This window comes from Malurus melanocephalus, unplaced genomic scaffold (genome assembly GCF_030028575.1).
Source record: "Malurus melanocephalus ecotype Western Australia unplaced genomic scaffold, MMel_1.1 scaffold_278, whole genome shotgun sequence".
NCBI lineage: Eukaryota > Metazoa > Chordata > Aves > Passeriformes > Maluridae > Malurus > Malurus melanocephalus.
Window position 1 is genome coordinate 716,882 of NW_026623510.1, and position 18,745 is coordinate 735,626.

The following is an 18,745-nucleotide window of genomic DNA, read 5'->3' on the forward strand; positions in this document are numbered from 1 at the left end:
TGACCTTCTATTTTGACGAGTGGGATTCTGAAGAACTCTGCAGCTATATTTGCCTCCTCTGAAATTTCCCCGCTTCCCTCAGCAAGRGGTAACTGGCTACCAAGTACAAGTCTCAGGTGTCCAGCTCTTTCTGAATTCATGAGCAGTCTGTCCTTCTTAGTTGAAGGTTTTTAAAACTCTTTTCTCCTTAAAATAACAACATCAGTCATTTCATGCTACAGACACATGTGCTGATCCAGCCTAAGGACCATCCAGCCTGGCTATAGAGAATCATGGGATCCTTTCAGGTCAGAAAAAAAAATCCAGCAGTGACCCCAGCACTGCCAAGCTCGTGCATGTGTCTGTGTCACTGGTAGCAATGTTGATGGGGCATTGAATGGAACTTGGTCATGCAGGTGCTGCTGATGTCGTGGCTGGCAGAGGAGCTGATGAGGCAGCAGCTTCTTCCCCCTCTTTGATAACACTCCTGGGTTTTATACTCACCAGTTCAAATAATGGTTGGACATCTGCCCAACTTGGATTGCATGCTCTAAGAATAACCCAGTAGATCTGGTCTGCCTTTTTGAAGTCATCTCTGAATCAGCATCTATTGTGGCTGTAACACTAAATCATTAGGGCAATGTGTTGGTTTCAAACCCAGCAGGAAAATTAACTCAAGTTGCCCATCCTCCCCCATCCCCTTCCAACAGGAGAGGGAAGACCAGGAGAGACCACAAGTGGGAATCATAATTTTACTAAAAAACTGACAATAAATGAAACAGTATCAATAAAAGAGGGCACAAAAGAGAGTGCTCTCCCCACAAGAAGGGTATTCACCACCAAACCACCTAGCCACTGCCATACAAAGCAAATCACTGCAGCAGCACCTCTATGATGCAAGCAATGCTTTTCCATCCTTATCTCTCAAGTAAGTGAACCAGAGCAAAGTCAACCCACATCACAGCAGGTGCCTGCTCCAGGGAAAATCCAGAAAATTGTTCTACAGTTTCTCATAGCCATGCCACCTAGCATGTCCAGGACCAAGCTCTTCCTGGACACTGTGTTGGCCACAGAGTGTACAGTGTCACTCCTGAAACACCAAGCAAGTAGCTAGAGGAGCTTGTCAGGGACTGGAGACAGTGAAAAGAGTTGCTGAGGTTTGGCAGTGCTTGGAGCTGCAGAAGGGGACAATGGCCTCCAGAGCCCTGTCCTTCAACGTGAGACATGGCTTCTTCCAGGGGAACACAAAGCAGGGCTGTGCAGCCACTCGGGGGTATTAGATGGCTTTGGCCACCAAGATTGCACTCCTGTATGAGCTAACACCTCGTTTTTGAGGAGGATGAGCCTGACAGGCAGACAACAAGCTGCTCACCCTCCTTCATTTGCCCTCTTCCTTGGGGGAGATATTCACCTCTGTGCTGGCAGCACTGCCATCACCACTCTGCTTCTGTTGTGATGGCTTGATCTCAGTGTAAATGACATTGGAGGAGGCAGGTTCTGTCCCCTTCTTCTCAAACTTCAGGTTGGCATAGGTCAGGTCCTCGGTCCCTGTCACCAGGGCTGCCTGCAGGGAAAGAGCAATGAGTAGAGCCTTGGCTTTTCTTTCTGYGTCTCCCCTGCTAATACTTTTCTACTGGCACAACTCTTTGTGCTGCCCAAGCATTACCCAGCTTGCTCAGAAGTGCCACCCACTCAAACACTCATAAGCCCTTATTTAGTAGGAATTAATAAGTATTTAGGACTATGTTTTCAGAAAGCAAAGCTGATTTTACTGTGAAATCCTTTAAGTGGGTATTCAACATTCAATGCTTTTATTGACAGGGAGGAGGAAGCAATACATGAAAAGCCCTCCCTGGCTTACCGTGCTGACCTGATTCCCCTCCACCACTTCCTCACTTGAGAGCTCTCCTGAAAAAGGAAATGTAGTTCAAACAGTAGTTAAAATAAWGACAATGATCATTATTTTAAATTAAGAAAATAATGMAYGAATGAAGCAAACATCTGCATTGGCCCTGCTTTTSAGGTGGGAGAGGATGAGACACTGCAGCTCTGTGGTTCTGAAGATGGCCAAGGGGCTGGAGGGATTGGGAAGGGCTTAAAAGCCCTTGGAGAAGAGCTCTKAGGTGGACATTTCTGGAAATGTAGTGATATGCAAGACGTGTTTCAATCACATCACAGGTTGTGCCATAACCAGATTCCCACCAGCAACTGGCCAGAAGGAAGGGAGGGGGTGAACCTTCACACCGCCCTGGGACAGCTTGTTCAGGAGGACAGACTCGTGAAGGGAACACAGAGTGAGCAGGAGCAGCAGGATGTCAAAAACGGACATCTCCCAAGCCTGGCTTTGTCCAGACCAGCAGCTGAGGAAGAAATGCCAACCTGTTCTGTTCCTTCTGCACCGCCACAGCAGGAAGCCAATGACCGGCATGTAAAGGAGCGTCCCGACCGCTAAGCCAAGGAGGATGCACAGGAGGAGGCTGAGTCCTGCACACACAACATCACAGAGGCACTSGTGAGCCACCATCCCCCCATGCAAGGACACATGCTGCCATTGCCTCCTTCAGTTTCTTCCCAGACTTGGGCTTCTAGACCCTGCACCACCCACAGCTTCAGTGCTGACAAAATCCTGTGGGGAATGCCCTCCAAAACTCATCCAAACTCAGCTAGGGAGTAGCTGAAGCATCAGAGCCCCTTCCCAGCATCGCAGCTCTGATCCACTGGTACCTACCCCAGTATGGCAGTGGGTCCCACCCATTCATGGGAAAACATCTGTGAGGACTCACCTGTCCAGATGTTTCCTGTGACATCCGTCTGAGATCCTGCAGAGTCACAGCCTGAAACATGAGTGAGAGACTGTCCAAAGGAAGAGAACACCCTGCACCCTGCTCTGCTTAGGAGCCCATCAAACAGACCCACTGCCACTTACGGAAATCTGGTGTTCGTGTGCTGTTTCCAGTGTCTGTTGAGTTTGGTCTTGTGATGAAGACCTTACACACACGGATTCCTGTGTGGGCTGTACACATGCAGGAGTTGGTGAGATTTGTACTGTTTTTTCCCACAACCACACTGTTGGTTTGATTCTCCACCTCCACACGTTCAGGTCCATCCCACTTCATCTGCACTGTGACATTCTGYGAACAAATCTCGAACTGCACAGTGATGACTCGATCTGCCAGCTGACTGACTGTTCCTGGAGGAAACAAAACCAGAAGTGATAGCTGAAATAGATATGATCCTGCAGGGTCATTGTCGCCTGTGTCACTCATGGAAGACACGGTGAAGCGACTGTCCTTTCCTGCAGCAGTTGATGATCTTTTCCAAATCTGGCTGCTACCCATTCCTCAGTACTCCACACTGAAYTGTTGCACATTGACTCGTGCCACTGAACACTGTGCAGTGCACAAACTTTTCTGTGTCTCAGGAAGGACATGAGGAAATATGAGGATCAGGGAGAAGACACCTCCTCCTCCTGTGACATAGGGACCCAAGAGGAAGTGCTACAGGCTCAGCTCTGCCATTTCATGGAGTATGAGGTGGGACTGGGGGAGGTTGGCAAGGCAGAATGGTCAGCCCTAGAGAAGCAAAGAAAATATAGTGAAGAGATCCCTGCAGCCCTACTGGCTTCATCCCACCTCCTAATGCTTGGAGAACTTCAGAATCACTTCTGAACCTCTGAGCTGACATCACACCTTCTCAGCTGAGTCCTCCCTCTCTCACGTCTCTTCAGTCCTTTCTTTCCACTCTGAGTGGTGTCAGTCCTCCTGTCCCCTCCCACCCTTGCTCTGTTTGGAACATCCATTCTTGGACGTGTTCTTTGTGTTCTCCACCCTGCATTTGTATGTTCCTCCTTTTGTTTTGTTCATACTAACAAAGATGAGCTGGGTTGGATTGCTTTTTATTGCCACACCACCTACATTCTGCTATTTTCCCTCATTTCAGGTGACATTAAACCATTTCACCTCCCTGGCAGTGCTGCTCAAGCCTGGCTGGGGCAGACACTGTAAGATGAGATCTAACCCTACCAACACATCAACTGTGGCTGAAATCTGGTGAGCAAATCCTGCTGGGAAAAAAAACAAACAAAAAACAAAAACAACAAAAAAAAACCCAAAACAAAACAAAAAAACCAAAAAAACAAAAAAAAAAAACAACAAAAACCTATAGAGGGCTGTTTTTGTATTAAGGAATATGCCAGATGAAGCTGACTCCACTCTGCACTCAATTAGGCTTACATGCATTTTTGTTTCCTTCCCCCCTGCCTGTTTTCTCTCCCTGCTGCTGAAGATGAAGCYGGTTCAAAGCCCCAGAGCTCACAGCCTGCGCATACACAGTTGCAGGGTGAGCCCCACTGCAAGACAGATGGCAGCGTGCTGGTGCAGAAGAGAGGCTAAATGCTGCCAAAGGAGAGGAAAAAGCAGCAGCAGCCACCTCCCAGCATATGGAAAGAGGGAAGAGTTCAGAGCAGAGGCAAGGGCAATGGGGACTCACCAGCTGGCAGGCAGGTGAGGAGCAGCAGGGGCAGAAAGGTGTCAGCCAGCCAGAGCTCCATGCTTCCCAACAGCCTCGTGGTGACGATTCTGGTGCCTGGTGGGATCAGCCAGGAGCCTCCTGTCTCTCCTTGCAGCGTGGGGGTCACTGCTCAGCCAAGGGGAGCTGAAGCCTTGCCGGGACCTCGCCCCCTCGCCACTGGGCCAGCAAGTTCCCTCTGTGCTCACAGGCTGCTCCTCTCTTCCTCTTCTATTGCTTCAGCCCGATTCTTATCTCCTCTCTTCGATTCCTCCTCCGGTTTCATCCTGACCACAGCCCCTCRGCCCTGAGATCAGAGTAASRCATGCAGGAGCTGCAGATGGCCATMTCCCACTGCACTAGGGCCCAGCCCAGCAGCTCCGTGCCACTTCCCAGTTTCCTACAGCACCACCTCCCCACACCACCAGACTGTTTTGTTTTACAGCAGGGAAGGGACCCCYTGGAGGAAGCAATGCTGCTGTCACAGCTGGGGGTGGGGTGATGTCCACACCCATGTGGGGATCGAGTGTACTCGCTGAGCTCAGGTGGGGACCCACACACCCTGCCAGCCCCCAGGGACCTGTGGTTTGCACCAGCATGAGTACCCAGATCCCAGCTCCTGCCCTGCAGGGATGGGGTGCTGCAGGCAAACTCCTGTATTCTCCTGCCACTTGTAGCATAAGGGACACCAGGACATGACTATCCACCAGCCAGACACAGCTTGTGTCACCAAAGGGACAAGGGCAGCAGGTGCAGGCCGCTCKGTCTCCCCAGCCTCTGTGGGTGCAATCTCTGCTTCTCCCCACTGCTCTTCCTCTTTRTGTTCAGAGAAAAACCTCCTCCCATCCGCCATTTCCTCCTGTTTAGTTTCTACCAGCATCCACAGTAACCACCCTCCACACCATGCTGGGCACACACAGCCCAGCCACATATGTCTCCTGGAAGAAAGACTGTTCACTGGAGCTCTTCTCCACCAGCCTGTGGAACCTCCTGGCGGAAGCTGAGGTCTCATCTGCAAACCAACCAACTCACATAAGGAAACAGCAACACCAACATCAATATTTGCTGATGAGAGGGTACAAGATCCAGAAGAATGACAAGTGAAAAGTTCTTTGTCTCTCTTGCTCTCCCCTCTGGACCTCTTCATCTCTTCCCATGCTCTTTCTGATGTTCAGTTTCTCTCTGCAATCAACTCTTCATCTCTGCTCATTTTGCAACTGCATCATGATGTGTATTTGTTTGCTTCCTTCCCTTTCATTTCTATTGTAGTTCTCACATTTCCTAGAACTGATGAAGCCAAGACCTTCTTCAGCAGGAAATGCTTTCCCAGCTGTGGTGCCAGTGGAACTGAAGGTTAATGTCTGAACTCTGCTGACTCCACAGAGCTCCTCTCCTACCAGAGCCCYTTTCAGCTCCACAGCAACATTCCASGRTGCTCTCTGCCAAGGAGAAAGGAGAGCAGGAAATGACAATGCTGTTGTTGATAACAGGGTGCCCTGCATCACAGCAGCTTCACCAGGCACTACACAATGTCCACAGCAATAGGGAGGCTGCAGAGTTCCTCAAAAGCTCCCCATCTCCTTCCAGTGAACGAGGGAAATACAGAACGTGCCTCCCTCATGGGAGCCGGTGAGGAGCCTCCCGTTCGATTTTGGGGAGGATCAGGAGCGCTGTGAGGAGAAGGGCTGTCCTCAGTCGGCCCTTGGTGGCTTTACAGGAGCTCTCCCTTGAGTGCCGTGGAGCTCTGCCCTCCGCAGGGTTTCCAAAAGCGATCCTGCCCTCGGCCTGAACCTCAAAGCACTGTGGAGCTAACGGGGCTCGGGGGCACATTGCTCTGAGCCCTGAGCCCTCACGGAGCTGGGCCCCGCACACCCGGCGTCAGAGCACCCGTTGCTAGTGATACCGAGCAGGACGTGGCTGCAGAGCCTGGCGGCGTCCCGGACTCGCCGAGCCAGCGCATCGTCAGGAGGGAGCGGCCACCGCGGACCCCGACACCGGGACACCCCTAGAGCCCCGAGCGCCTCACGGTAGCGCTCATGGCGGGGATGACGCGGCCCCGTGCTGCTCTTCCATTGGCTGTTATCTCTGTCCGTCACCTAAAGCCCCGCCCTCCGCCCATCTCCGGCCGCAGGATTGGCCACCCCTCCCGCGGCGCGTGAAGCCGCCCCGGGCGCCGCCATGTTTGCAGCCGTTGCCCGGCGAACGGGCGGCGCGGCGCTGAGCTGTCGCGCATGCGCGAGCCGGGCAGGGGCGCCGCCCCGGGAGCGCGCGGCGGCCGCGGGAGCGCGCCCGGCCCGAGGATGCGGCAGGCGGGACAGCCCCGGCGGCCCGGCCGGGCACAGGTGAGGGCGGCTCGGATCGCTGCGGCCCCCGGGCTCCTCCGCTGCCCCGGGACTGCTGGGCGGCGCGACCCTGCCTGAGGGCGCGGAGCCGGGAGTGGCCGGGAATGGGCCGGGGGTACCAGCTCGGTGTGGGCCGGTGGGATGAGGTGGGGCCTGTCCCGTCCAGAYCCCTGAAGGGGGAGGTCAGGTGAGGTCAGGTCAGTGAGGTGAGGCGAGCCYTGCCCTGTTCCACAGGTGAGGCGAGGTCAGGTGAGCTCTAACCCGTCCAGCCCTGTGAGGGACCCGCACACTGCACAAGCCCCGCAGCCCGGGCGGTCAGAGCATCGTGGGCCATGCCAGAGGCATCCCCGGGGCTGCCATGGCCCTRCCAKGAGCTTTGCATGAAGGCTGGTTTGGTTTCCAGGATTTTCCAAATGCTGTTCTCTCCGGCTCGGTCCTCATTGCCACCTTCGACCTCGGGCGGTGCCTGTGGGAAGTATTGTGCCTGGAACGGGGCCTTTGCTGCTCTACATCCAGACCAGGAAGGACACAGGGCTTGTCTCGAGGTGTGGTGGGTGTTCCTTGAGGCTGTGGACGCCTGGGTTATCACACAACCCGCTGGCACTGAATCAAAAGCACGTTTAGTAAAGAAAGCATATAAATTTTGACATCACCACGTGAAGCGTTTCATACAGAACCTCGGGTGTATTTGTGCCAGAGGGCARAAATGCTTGCTGGTGTGGTCCTCCATCACATGCCTCATCTTCTTGGGAACCCAAATTAATCTTTTTAGGATAAGTTGGAGACACATGAAAAGCTTTCTCTTTATGCAGAGCCAGTGCTACCCTGGCCAGCACCTTTCTGGACGTGGGCTGTTATTCTTTCACTACCTTTGGCCATCGGTAATGGTCCACAAGAGTTTCTGGGCCCTGTGATCCTTGACTGTACTGTTTACTTTTTGAAACTTATGCCTTTGGAACTCCCAGACTGCTTCAACATGGAAATTAATTGGATCCTGTAGAAATCACCAAATTTCTTATTGCATTGGGTCACATAACTTCTTGTTGCTATGTGTACCAAAAGAATCAATCTTCTATGGGGAAGAAGACTTGAATGGCACTTTAAACTCGCTGTGAAATTCAGCAAAATTGGAGGTGTTTTGTGGCCTCCAAAAAAGGAATGGCAGAGCCCTAAGTGCTTCTGTTGGAAAATATTAAGTCAGAATGATGCTGCAGGATTGATYATTTCATCTCTGTTAAAAAGAGGTTGGTTTTTATCTCCTGACATGCAAGATATCTGTTGCAGTCTGGTTTCATTTGCCCATAAAACCTTYTGGGTTTTCTGGGGTTCTTGTTAAAGTATTCATTCCAGTATTTGACCACTGGAGATGTTRATGCACTAGGATTCTAGGATTTTAACTTCTGAAAGCTTGGCTTTTTAAAAGGCTTTTTTTGATTTTTTGTAACTGATTTGCTGAGGCTTGTTTGAAAATTTGAGGCTTGGTGGGTTCTATAGTAAATAGAAATTGTACCTAATTCTAAATTCTGGTGTTTGTCACAGTTTCAGGCATGCATTTCTCGCAGCTGTTTCTATGCTCTGCCAAATCCACTTTTCTCTAGATTTTAGTTCAGTGCTAGATGTGACTTCTGTGTATTCAGTGACCCTCAGTGGACAGACAGGATTAATTCTTCTGACTCCCTGTAAATGACAAATGTTTGCAAATTTTTCACGGCAAGGGCACTTCACAACTACCAAAGTCTTCTTCAAGGATCCACCTYCTTCAGATGGCTTTGATTCTGCCTTCTCTGAGCTCCTTTTGTTATGCTCCTGTGTGATGAAGGGCAGCGCAAATTTCGGTTTTCTCCATCCTAAGCTGCTCAGTACTTTATTACCTGTGATGTCTCTTCYAAACTGAGGAATCTTTATTGCTTAGATCTTCTTTATGAGAAGATATTGATGCTTTTGATGACTCCTGCAGCACTTCCAGTCCTGCTCCCCACCCTCCTTAGAGCAGAAGTAACAGATGTGCACGTAGAGCTCCAGATGATGGTGCTCTGGGGACCTCTTGGCAGCATGGTGCTGTTCCTTTGCAATCTCTGTTCTTTCTTCATAAACTGTTAATTACAGCTGCCTCTCCTCAGCAGTGGYCTTGTTCTGACACAGGGTTTAGGTTGTTTCCTCAGGGTGGCCTGGGCTGGAGTCCCACTGCCAGCACTGCAGTGTGGGTGTGAGGGGTGGAGTACCCACATGTACCCCCTTTCAAAGCTCTCCTTACAGGTCTTTCAGCATCTGCTCCAGTTCTGCCTGTGCCACGTGTGCTCTGGGACTTGCTCTGTTTAACGATTTTCTTTTTGCTGCCTTTCAGCATCTACATCCATCCTGCAGYGTCTGCCCTGCCAATCCAGGACTTCCCAGTTGGTCAAAGTCTGGTAGGGGAAGAGGAGGCTGCAGGTGACTCTCAGGAGAGGGAAGAGAAGAATGTCCTCTGCTCAGGGCCACTCTGCAGAGCCTGCTGGCTGCAGTGTTTGAGGGTCTTCAGCCCTGTGGGGCCCTTTTACCGTGCAAGCCATGTCTCCATATGCAGAGAGCTGGGGCTGCCTTGCTGGAAGTCATTGCTGAGGCTGGGTTGATCATTTCTTGATTTGTGGTGGTACTAGTGTTGAGCTGGTGTCCTGAAGTTCTTGTAGGATCAGGAGCTGGTGCATGGTAGATAATCACTAGATTTTGTAGRTTTGTGCCGTTAGCTCCCAGTGATACCAGTGCAGAAACATGTTATGTTTTGGGATAAGTGAGTTTAAAATTAATTCCACCTGACTGAGATCTTTTTTTAAGAGGCAGTTGGATGGAAAACAGGAATGAGTAACTGTTAAAATGAGTGAYTGTTACAGAAATCAGATTATCTGAGTAGCAGGAGTCTCCTGTWGCACATGATATGGTGTTCTCTTAGAGCATTTTCAATGAATTCAACATTTTCTAAACWGTTGTGGTGTTRTGTTAGTTGGACATTGTTAAGCACATCTGTGTGATCTGATGGAAACAGGCACACACTCACCTGGTCTCCTCAAAGAAAGATGATGCTTTTTCTGCTGTAAGAATTTCTGATTCTGCCAGACAATAAAATGCCAAACATGGATCTGTAAGGACTTGAAAAAGTTGTGCTTGCTGTCCATTCAGTTGCAAGATTTTATTTTTGTTTGTGGATACAAGCCATCCTCCTTGCCAGCATCCTTGGATCCCACCCTTTTAGGTAGAATAGTAAATATTTCCAAGGTCCTTTTGATCTTTGTCACTACCTTATTTGAGTGTTCTGTTAAATGTTGGATAAAAAGGAATTTATGCCAATGAAAGTTGTTAATCTTTAAAAAGAATGACAGTGACAGTATCACTGCAAACACTGCATCACACAGAATAAGGAAAAACATCCTGACTTAATTAAGTAAATATTTCATAAGCTGTTTTATAGCATCTGTAAACATTTGTGCATTTTGCAGGATAAATATTCTCAAGCATTTCCGTTTTCTATTTATGTCTATACTGCAAAAATACCATGGAATTCAGTCAGGGTTCAGTTGTGTAACACATACTGAGCAGTGTAGGCACCCCTAGACTAACGAGACRCTGACTGCAAACAAAGCACTTGTACTGGGAGTAGTTTACTTGTGTGCTGGTAGTGCCCAGCACTGTKTCAGGATTTGCTTTCATGTGTTGTAACTTAATGTGACTATCTTATGATGGCGAGATGAGTAACGCTCTCTGAAACAGGTTGTGATTCTTGCTGCTTACAGAGGTCTTTTCCAAAGGTGTTGATCTGGTGCTGGTACCAGTTCTCTTTTTAAATATGGTCTTTGCTTTTTCATTGTAAGCTTCTAAAAAAAACCTGAATTTGTCATGTTTTTCTCTCTTAAAAAAAAAGAAGAGAAGATCAGGTGGGTGTAGTAGATGAGAGTTCAGAAAGGCACAGAACAAAAGCTGGATCGTAGGTTTCTATGCTGTCAGAGATTGAGGAGAGTTCTGACATCTCTCCTTGAAGTTGGTGCTAAAGCAAATGCCAAAGGCAGTTTGGCCAGCTGTGGACAGCTACTGTGCTAAAATGGACTGGCAGGTAGGGATTGAAGGAATTGATTGCCCAGAAATACTTGTAAGAGCAAAAGGAGTGTGACTTTAACAAACGTTTGTGTGGAGGGAATATAATAATTCTGTGCAAATCCTGCATTCCCRGAGATCAAGTGGCATAGGCAGAAGGAGATATTTTTAACTGTCCTAAGTAAAGCTTTTAACTACCCACAGTGGACACAGAGGAGCGCCCTTTTCCTTTAGGAAAGCAGCTTTCTGTGTATTTAAACACTGGCATTCTCTCTCCTTGTGGCCTTCTCCTCCCCGGGCAAAACAGGCTCATTGAATTGAGGCTTTCCCCATAAGACATTTTCTAAATGTTCTCTGGACTGACTTATCTATTTGCCATAAAATTGTTAAGGTCCAAGTAGTTGTTTTCAGTTTGTGTATTTAATTTGGAAGAAAGATTTATGTGCCCCTAAGCATGCCTATTATTTTCAGCTATTTCAATTGGTCTAATAAAAGATATTACCTCATCTCACAAACCTTTATCTCATTTAGGGACTTACATCATCACAAATAGAGCAGTGCTGCTTTTACTGCTGCTGTGACAGGCTCTGTGTCCTGTCCCCTTGGTGCTTCCTGTCACTCCCAGTTTGTGGCTGTCTGTGTCTGGTTTGTCCTACATGCCTATMTGTGTTTCTGTCCCTGTGTGCTGAGTTTTGAATCTGAGGAAATTACTTTGTCAAGCTGCTTTCTTACCATTCTTCTGCAACAGGGTTGTTAGACTTGTCCCTTAGTAGTGTATCTCTACAGCTTGCAGCTTTCGGGGCGATTGGTTTTTGTCATTATGACATTTGAGAATGCTGAAAGCCATATGAAGGACAGAAGGTGGCATTCAGGTTAGATGTGTTTGATTACTACAGAGTACCTTCTATTGATAATGACTTGTAACTTTTGACATTTTAGGAACTGTGGATGGAGCACCAAGCTGAGAAGCTGAACATTTTATTGAAGGCCTGTGTGTAAACCCTGATGCTTGAATGAATGAAGAATGAAAATGCTCCCTGGAGTGGGTGTGTTTGGAACTGGTAGCGCTGCCCGGGTCCTRGTACCCTTGCTGAGGGCAGAAGGCTTCTCCATTGAAGCTCTTTGGGGGAAAACTGAAGAGGAAGCCAAACAGCTGGCAGAGGAAATGAACATCTCCTTCTACACGAGTCGGACTGACGATGTCTTGCTGCATCAGGACGTAGATTTGGTTTGCATCAACATCCCTCCACCGCTAACTCGGCAAATTGCTGTGAAGGCTCTAGGTACCTTTTTATCATTGGAGTTGAAACAAAAATCCATAGCTCATTGGCAGATTGAAATTTGAAGCTCTTACCCCAGCAGAGTTCTGGTTGCATCAGCAGGCAAATGTAGTGCTAAAAGTTTTGTGTGGAGTTGGTAGCAGCATCTGTGAGAAAGGTTATCTGCTTGTGTTTTTTGGTAAAAATACTGTTTATTATTGCTTATAGCTCTGCTTGAACCAAYTGGGCTAAAATATTTAGTTTACTTCAGACTGAACTTATGGTGGGGAGTTTATAATAAAAATCAGCTATATCAGAGATAATAATGAGAGGGTAGAATGGTTTTATGCCCATTAAAAAAACCAAAGCAACCAAAAAAAAAAACAAACCAAACCCAAAAAAAAACAAACCAAACCCAAAACAAAACAAGTTGTTTAATTAATTTCAAATTTTCCCATGTTCTGCAGTAGGAGATTTGAGATTTGCCTGGAAAGGGAGAATTGTTCAGTTCTGCTTTCTGTTTTTCTGTCAAGTAAAACCAAACGTGGAAGTTGAAAACCTTTGAAAAAATATTTGCATGTACTTATTAGAATCTTGCAAGTTAGGATCTAAGAGGTGCTGTTTTGGCTGGGACCCTGGTCAATACCTGGACCACTCTTGGGACATCCATATTCRTAGCAGGGTTATGTGGTCCCGGGTGGAGGAATCCTTTAACAGAGGAGGGCAGATGCTGGGGACAGCAGGAAGAATCCAGCCAGATGAGAAAGAAGGGATGACACCCCAGACTGGTTGGGCAGGGAGATGGGAGCCAACTGCCCAAGCATCCTAACATTTCTTAATTCCCCTGTGTGACTTTGTAGTGTTAATGTCCTCTCCCGTAGCGCAGCGTGGGTGTCAGTTTGCGTGTAATTCTGTAAATAACAAGGGTGATATTTTTACAGTGTTTACAGGAGATACAGGAGTTAATTTTAGGACAGGTAATCTCTCAGACCATGTGAGCCAGAGTGGTTTGTTGTGTCTCTTTGCTCTACAGTAATTTCTTTTGGAAGTAAACAACTCTCTGAACAAACATTTGCAACGCCACTTARATATGCAAAGAGAGATTTCAGGCTTTTTTCCACCCTCCTTTTCTTTCTTATATTGTTACATTTGTTTGTTTACCTCGTTAGAGCAGTGTCCTTTGAATTTTAAGGTATTCTGATTTTTAAAGATTTGAACTGTGAGTTAGAACTTATCTCTTYAAATATGCTAAAAGCTCTTTCAAGCAATTGTTAGATAATAGGCATTTCACTAGGTCTTGTGGCTCTTGATGATCAAGTGGGCTAAAAAGGAGAGGATTGARTATTTTCTGGTGATTTATTAACTAAAAGGGATTTGGATTCCTTCATTGAAGGCTGGGAACCCATAAGATGGCATTATCCAGAGCAGGAAATGGGGATAAACTGGTGCAGAAGTACAGAGGTTGTATGTATGCTTGACTGCAAGTTTAGGAAGTGGAAGGCTGGAAAAGCCAGGGAAATGGATGGATGAAGCAGGCACAGGTAACAATCACTTCTTCTGTCATGAGATGTTCTGATYTGCAAACTGATGCAGACATCTCTGACCCAGTGCGATGCTGACCTTGCTTTTCAGCTTTCCAGGTTCTTTGCAGTGGTRTTTGCAGGTCTGCTTCCCAGTATRTCATGACTTATTTAAAGCCAGTGTGACTGAAAGTTCTGAAGGAGCACAGAACCAGGGTAGGGCCAAAGATGGCAAGTATGTTTTCTTTGGAAGTTGAGATTGATAGAGTGATGGTTATAAACAGAGGATTATTGGCCATGAACTGTATACAACAGATTAGTGTTTAGTCACCAAGAGACTGGGCTCTAGGAAACATCAGATGGGGTGCAGTAATAATGGTCTTGTGTGCTGTGTTGTTTTTGTTAGGGTCAGTTTGTTTTAAAGTGCTGACACTTTCATTACTTATTTTTGTACATTCTTATACTTTTTTTAAACTGTGCTTCCATTTTTGTTCCTGGCAAAGAGGAGAAAGAGACCCAGTTTTTCTTGGTGGTGCAGTTTCCTTGCCTAAGTTTCTTATTGACAGACATCCATGAACAAGCCTGGGGACAAAGCAGTGACACTGGTTTGAGTTCATGAACCAGACAGAAMAGATCAAAGCCCAGGGGATAATTCATATTAAAATCAGTGTAATCTGTTTATCTCCACAACAGGCAAAGCAAGAAGGTCTCCTTAAATTTGTGCTTCTTTTGATCTCAGAGGAACTAAATAAATTTCACCAAATGACTGTGTTGTGGTTCATGTCCCACAGTTAAATGCACCATGCKCTCATGTGTCTGAGCTGGTGAAGGCCTCAACTGAAAATTTTGCAGCTGTGGTTTAGGAAAACAATATGGTACAAAGTTCAGGTTATTCATTACCAGAACAATAGTAACAATCCCAGGGATGTAACTTGCACTGCCTTGGAAAACAAAAGGCATTTGCCATTACATTGATRACTGACCTTGTAGCCATCTCTGACTTGGCCCTTGTCCTTGCTTCATGGCCAGCTCTGTGATCTTGGGGACAGCTGGAGGATGTTCCACTGATGGCAGCAGCAGGTTTATCTCAGAGCTGTTAATGGTGTACCTGGTCTCCATCCTGGCACCTTGGCACATCCTCACCTTCACAGCGGGACTGGGGACAGTGGAGTCAGRAATGGTCTCTGAATGATGGGGTTACCAATGGACAGCCAGGGTGCACTGGGAGTTTGACCTTTCTCTATGTTCATTAAAGCTGCTGTCGACTCGCATCACTTTAGGGGATTTCTCATTTGTAGTCTTTTCATTTTCTGAGTGAATTTCTCTTGTGTCTATTAGAAGTAGAGGTTCTGAGTCTCCTGCAGCTGTCCTCTGGCTGAGCTGGGCATAGTGATGTGTCACGGGAGCGTGCTGGTCCCTGGCACGCTTGGAGGGTTCCTGGAGGGCTGGCTGGGTGCAGCCGGGAGGGGGAGCACGAAGAGCAGGATCTGTAGTGTGGGATCTGCTTTCCCCTTGCGTGCCAGAGACCGATTGAGGTGCCTGTGCTGGTACCCTCTCACTGGGAGTCAATTAAAAGCTGTTCTGAGCAGGGAGCACAGCCTGCTCCTGGCTAAGGAGGAGCTTTCAGAGAGGAACCTTGCACCATATGCAGTGATTCCTGCAGTTCTTGGCAGAAACTGTGGTGTGCTATGACTGACCTTCAGATTTGACATCACCAGTTAGTGTCTGTAACAATCATATTAGGAATAAGGTGGTTATTACACTGAAAAATGTTTAGATAAGTACACAATCAGAACAGATGTAAAACAGGAAAAGTAAAGCCCTGACATGAGAAGAGGAATATTAGAAAAGCTCTGAATGTACAGATTGGTTAAAGCTTGTACTGTGCTACTCTTTTGTATTACTTTACCTCTGCTTTAAAGTGAAAAAAAAAGGATTATTGACTGCTCCCATTGATTTGGGCTGAACACGATGTAAAGTGCATCAGTAGCAATAAAAGTGCAGTGGGTCAGCTTGRGAGTTCAGCTCTTGTTTGTGTAACWCAGTCCCTTTTTGTCTGATTGTACACAYAGGCTGTATGTGCAGACCAAAATGTTTTGCTTTCTAAAATCAGAAATGGTTGTTTTAAAACAGTCCACTTACCAAAACATTATTTCTAATTCTTGTGTTCTGTACACAGAATATGTAAGTATGTCTTTACCTTAGAAATTGCAGGAAAGCCTGACTCTTAAAAACATGAGTACTTGGCAACCTTGGGGGCATCTGAGCATTTTTCATTCATGTGTGTTAAATAGTATTTTTTTTCATTTGTKCTGCAGGAATAGGGAAGAACGTGCTCTGTGAGAAAGCTGCTACCTCTGTGGATGCCTTCAGGATGGTCACAGCTGCCAGGTATTATCCCAAGCTGATGAGCATTGTTGGCAATGTTCTCCGTTTCTTGCCCGCCTTTGTGAAGATGAAGCAGTTGATCGAGGAACACTACGTGGGCAACGTCATCATCTGCGACGTGCGAGTCTATGGGGGAAGCCTGCTCAGCCACAAGTACAACTGGATCTGTGATGAGCTCATGGGAGGGGGTGGGCTGCACACCATGGGCACCTACATCATCGACCTCCTGACTCACCTCATCAGCAGGAGAGCAGAGAAGGTCCACGGTTTGCTCAARACTTTTGTGAAGCAGAACACAGCCATCAGCGGGATCCGCCACGTCACCAGCGATGACTTCTGCGTTTTCCAGATGCTCATGAGCGACGGTGTCTGTTGCACTGTGACCCTCAACTTCAACATGCCCGGATCATTCATCCATGAGGTCATGATTGTGGGGTCTGCYGGTCGCCTCATAGCTCGTGGGACTGACTTGTACGGGCAGAAAAACACGGCGCTCCAGGAAGAACTACTGTTTACAGACTCTCTGCCTGTCAACAAGGGCCTTTTGGATAAGGGCTTTAAAGACATCCCGCTGCTTTACCTGAAAGGAATGGTGTACATGGTGCAAGCCCTGCGGCAGTCTTTCCAAGACCAGGAAGACCGTCGGACATGGGATCATAAACCTGTGTCTATGGCAGCCTCTTTTGAAGATGGTCTGTACATGCAGAGTGTGGTAGAGGCCATCAAGAAATCMAGTAGGTCAGGTGAGTGGGAGACTGTGGAGGTGATGACTGAGGAACCAGATGCCAACCAAAACCTCTGTGAGGCACTTCAAAGAAATAACTTATGAACATTCCTACCTTGGAAAATAGGACAATTAACACTTCTGGCTGTAATGTAAAAAAAAAAAAAAACTCTGTTTTTAAGATATGTAGATTCTTATTTAATAGCCTGAGTTTCTTGGTTTTTTAAAACATGTAAAATATGTTCTGATAGGAACTGTTCTGGTTTWAATTGTTTAAAAGTGTTTTAAATGTTTCAGTTTTTTGCAAACATTTAATTTTTGTCTTGGAGACTGGTAGGAAAACTTGAATTGCCCTTTGCACTTGCAGTAGCTGAAGTGAATTGYGGGATCTCTGCCGTTGTGTGGCTTGGAAAGGGGACACAATCCCTCTTGCACAGGTTGGTAATTTAACCATGAGAGCACGTAGAGCAAGATCAGGGAGTATCTGTTGTTCAGATGCCTTTTTCTTCTCTCTTGGACACTGATTTACATTTTAATCCTCAGTTTGTAAAATTTTATAAAAGAGTTCAGTGATGTAACAGGTCTCTAAACTCCTGTAGGACAAAAAGTAGAAGGAATGGATTAAAGYTAGTAACATAAGGATCAGCCATTTGGCTCCTGTATGCGGTAAATGTTTTTCAAATTCATTCAAACTGGTGTTTTATTTAAATGATACTATAATTCTCTGTTGTTGGTGTCTTGGCAGGAAAATCTTCAGGAAGTCTGTGATGCATTGAGCTATCCTTCCATATCTGTAGACAKTATTCTTTCTACTCAAGAGGCTCCCTGCATCCAGCAGGTTTTTTTCCATAAGCTCTGTGCCTGTCAGTTGTGTTTACTGCCTGGCAGCACCGGTGCCGTGCCTGTGAGGCCACACTCCATTTCTGTGACTGTTAATAAATAAATGCCTCCCAGAGTCATGGGATTGCCACRGTGTCGTGGGTAACAAAGTTGTACAGGATTAACCTTTCAGGGACCTGAAAGTGGAAGGAAGGAGGTATTTCCTACCTCTTGCAGCTCTCTTAATGTGCTGGCTGGGTAACTGTCACACTACACACATCCTGATAGTTGAGAGAACAGGGACTGAACTGCCATGGGTAAATGTGCTCTTGATCTCAAACACTGGCTATTAACCCTCTGGCCCAGCCCATCCTCCCACTCTTCTGCAGCTGGGGTCCAGTGGAGAGATTTGTTGGCAGATGATGGGGTGGAAGTTCATTCCTTTTGAGAAATGTTTCTCTCTGAGGCAGGTATGTGGAAAGGATAGTCTAATTTTATTATGTTTGTTTTGTGTACTTGAAAGCTTTTTTTTTAATGTATTTCCCACTAAATTGTAACCCTGTGTATTTATGTATATTAACATGCACACTGCTGTTTCATAAGCTGGATCTTCCTGAAAAGTATCATGTTTTCTACAGAAATAAAAAGTTGTGTTTGTTGAGGGAATACTCTATGCAGTTGGGTGCTTCAGTTGGATTTGGCCAAGCTAAAACCATGCTAATAAAAGTGAACAGGAGAACTCAGATCTGGGATTCTGTATCTGGTGAGTCCTTCCCTACTCGTTGTAGAAGTTGCCAGAAGACACCAAGTAAGAAACAAAATCGCTGCAGTATTGATGGGACCACTTTCCTTGATTGGTGTGTAAATTGGGTATTTACCTTTGGATATTTACTTTCCAGACTCTTAAGAAAACAGCTACTACTACTACTACTACTGTGCTGTTTAAAGGGTAGGAACATGGCTGCTCCTATGCTCTTATCTSTGCTGTGAGCTGTGTGAAGGAAATGAATGGTTAAGTTCCATATTAGGAAAARGTTCTTCACCCAGAGGGTTGATTTCATGCCAGGGTCTGTTTTGAAGCTGTTGTTCTGGAACTGAGAACCTTCTTTTCTTTGTGCCTTTGTCACTATCTTTGTATTGGGCAGA

At 46.8% G+C, this 18,745-nt stretch overlaps 2 protein-coding genes across 3 annotated transcripts; one reads left to right on the top strand and one right to left on the bottom strand.

The window, feature by feature from the left end:
- Positions 1 to 723: 723 nt before the first annotated feature.
- LOC130579520 (uncharacterized) lies at positions 724 to 5,924 on the bottom strand. Of its 2 annotated transcripts, XM_057376372.1 has the most exons (7): positions 5,518 to 5,924; positions 4,468 to 4,792; positions 2,906 to 3,169; positions 2,763 to 2,813; positions 2,359 to 2,463; positions 1,841 to 1,887; positions 724 to 1,543 (listed from the first exon to the last, which is right to left on the bottom strand). In XM_057376372.1, the coding sequence occupies exons 2-7, from the start codon at positions 4,526 to 4,528 to the stop codon at positions 1,358 to 1,360; spliced, it is 714 nt and encodes a 237-aa protein (XP_057232355.1). In that variant the 5' UTR covers positions 4,529 to 4,792; positions 5,518 to 5,924; the 3' UTR covers positions 724 to 1,357. The 2 variants fall into 2 exon arrangements, with proteins under 2 accessions (XP_057232355.1, XP_057232356.1); XM_057376373.1 differs by lacking the exon at positions 5,518 to 5,924 and having other exon boundaries at positions 4,468 to 4,978.
- An 820-nt stretch (positions 5,925 to 6,744) lies between these two features.
- GFOD2 (Gfo/Idh/MocA-like oxidoreductase domain containing 2) lies at positions 6,745 to 18,362 on the top strand. The gene is made up of 3 exons (XM_057376360.1): positions 6,745 to 6,827; positions 11,829 to 12,172; positions 15,987 to 18,362. Exons 2-3 carry the CDS (start codon positions 11,914 to 11,916, stop codon positions 16,883 to 16,885), a joined length of 1,158 nt encoding a protein of 385 aa, XP_057232343.1. The 5' UTR covers positions 6,745 to 6,827; positions 11,829 to 11,913; the 3' UTR covers positions 16,886 to 18,362.
- The last annotated feature ends 383 nt before the right edge of the window (positions 18,363 to 18,745 follow it).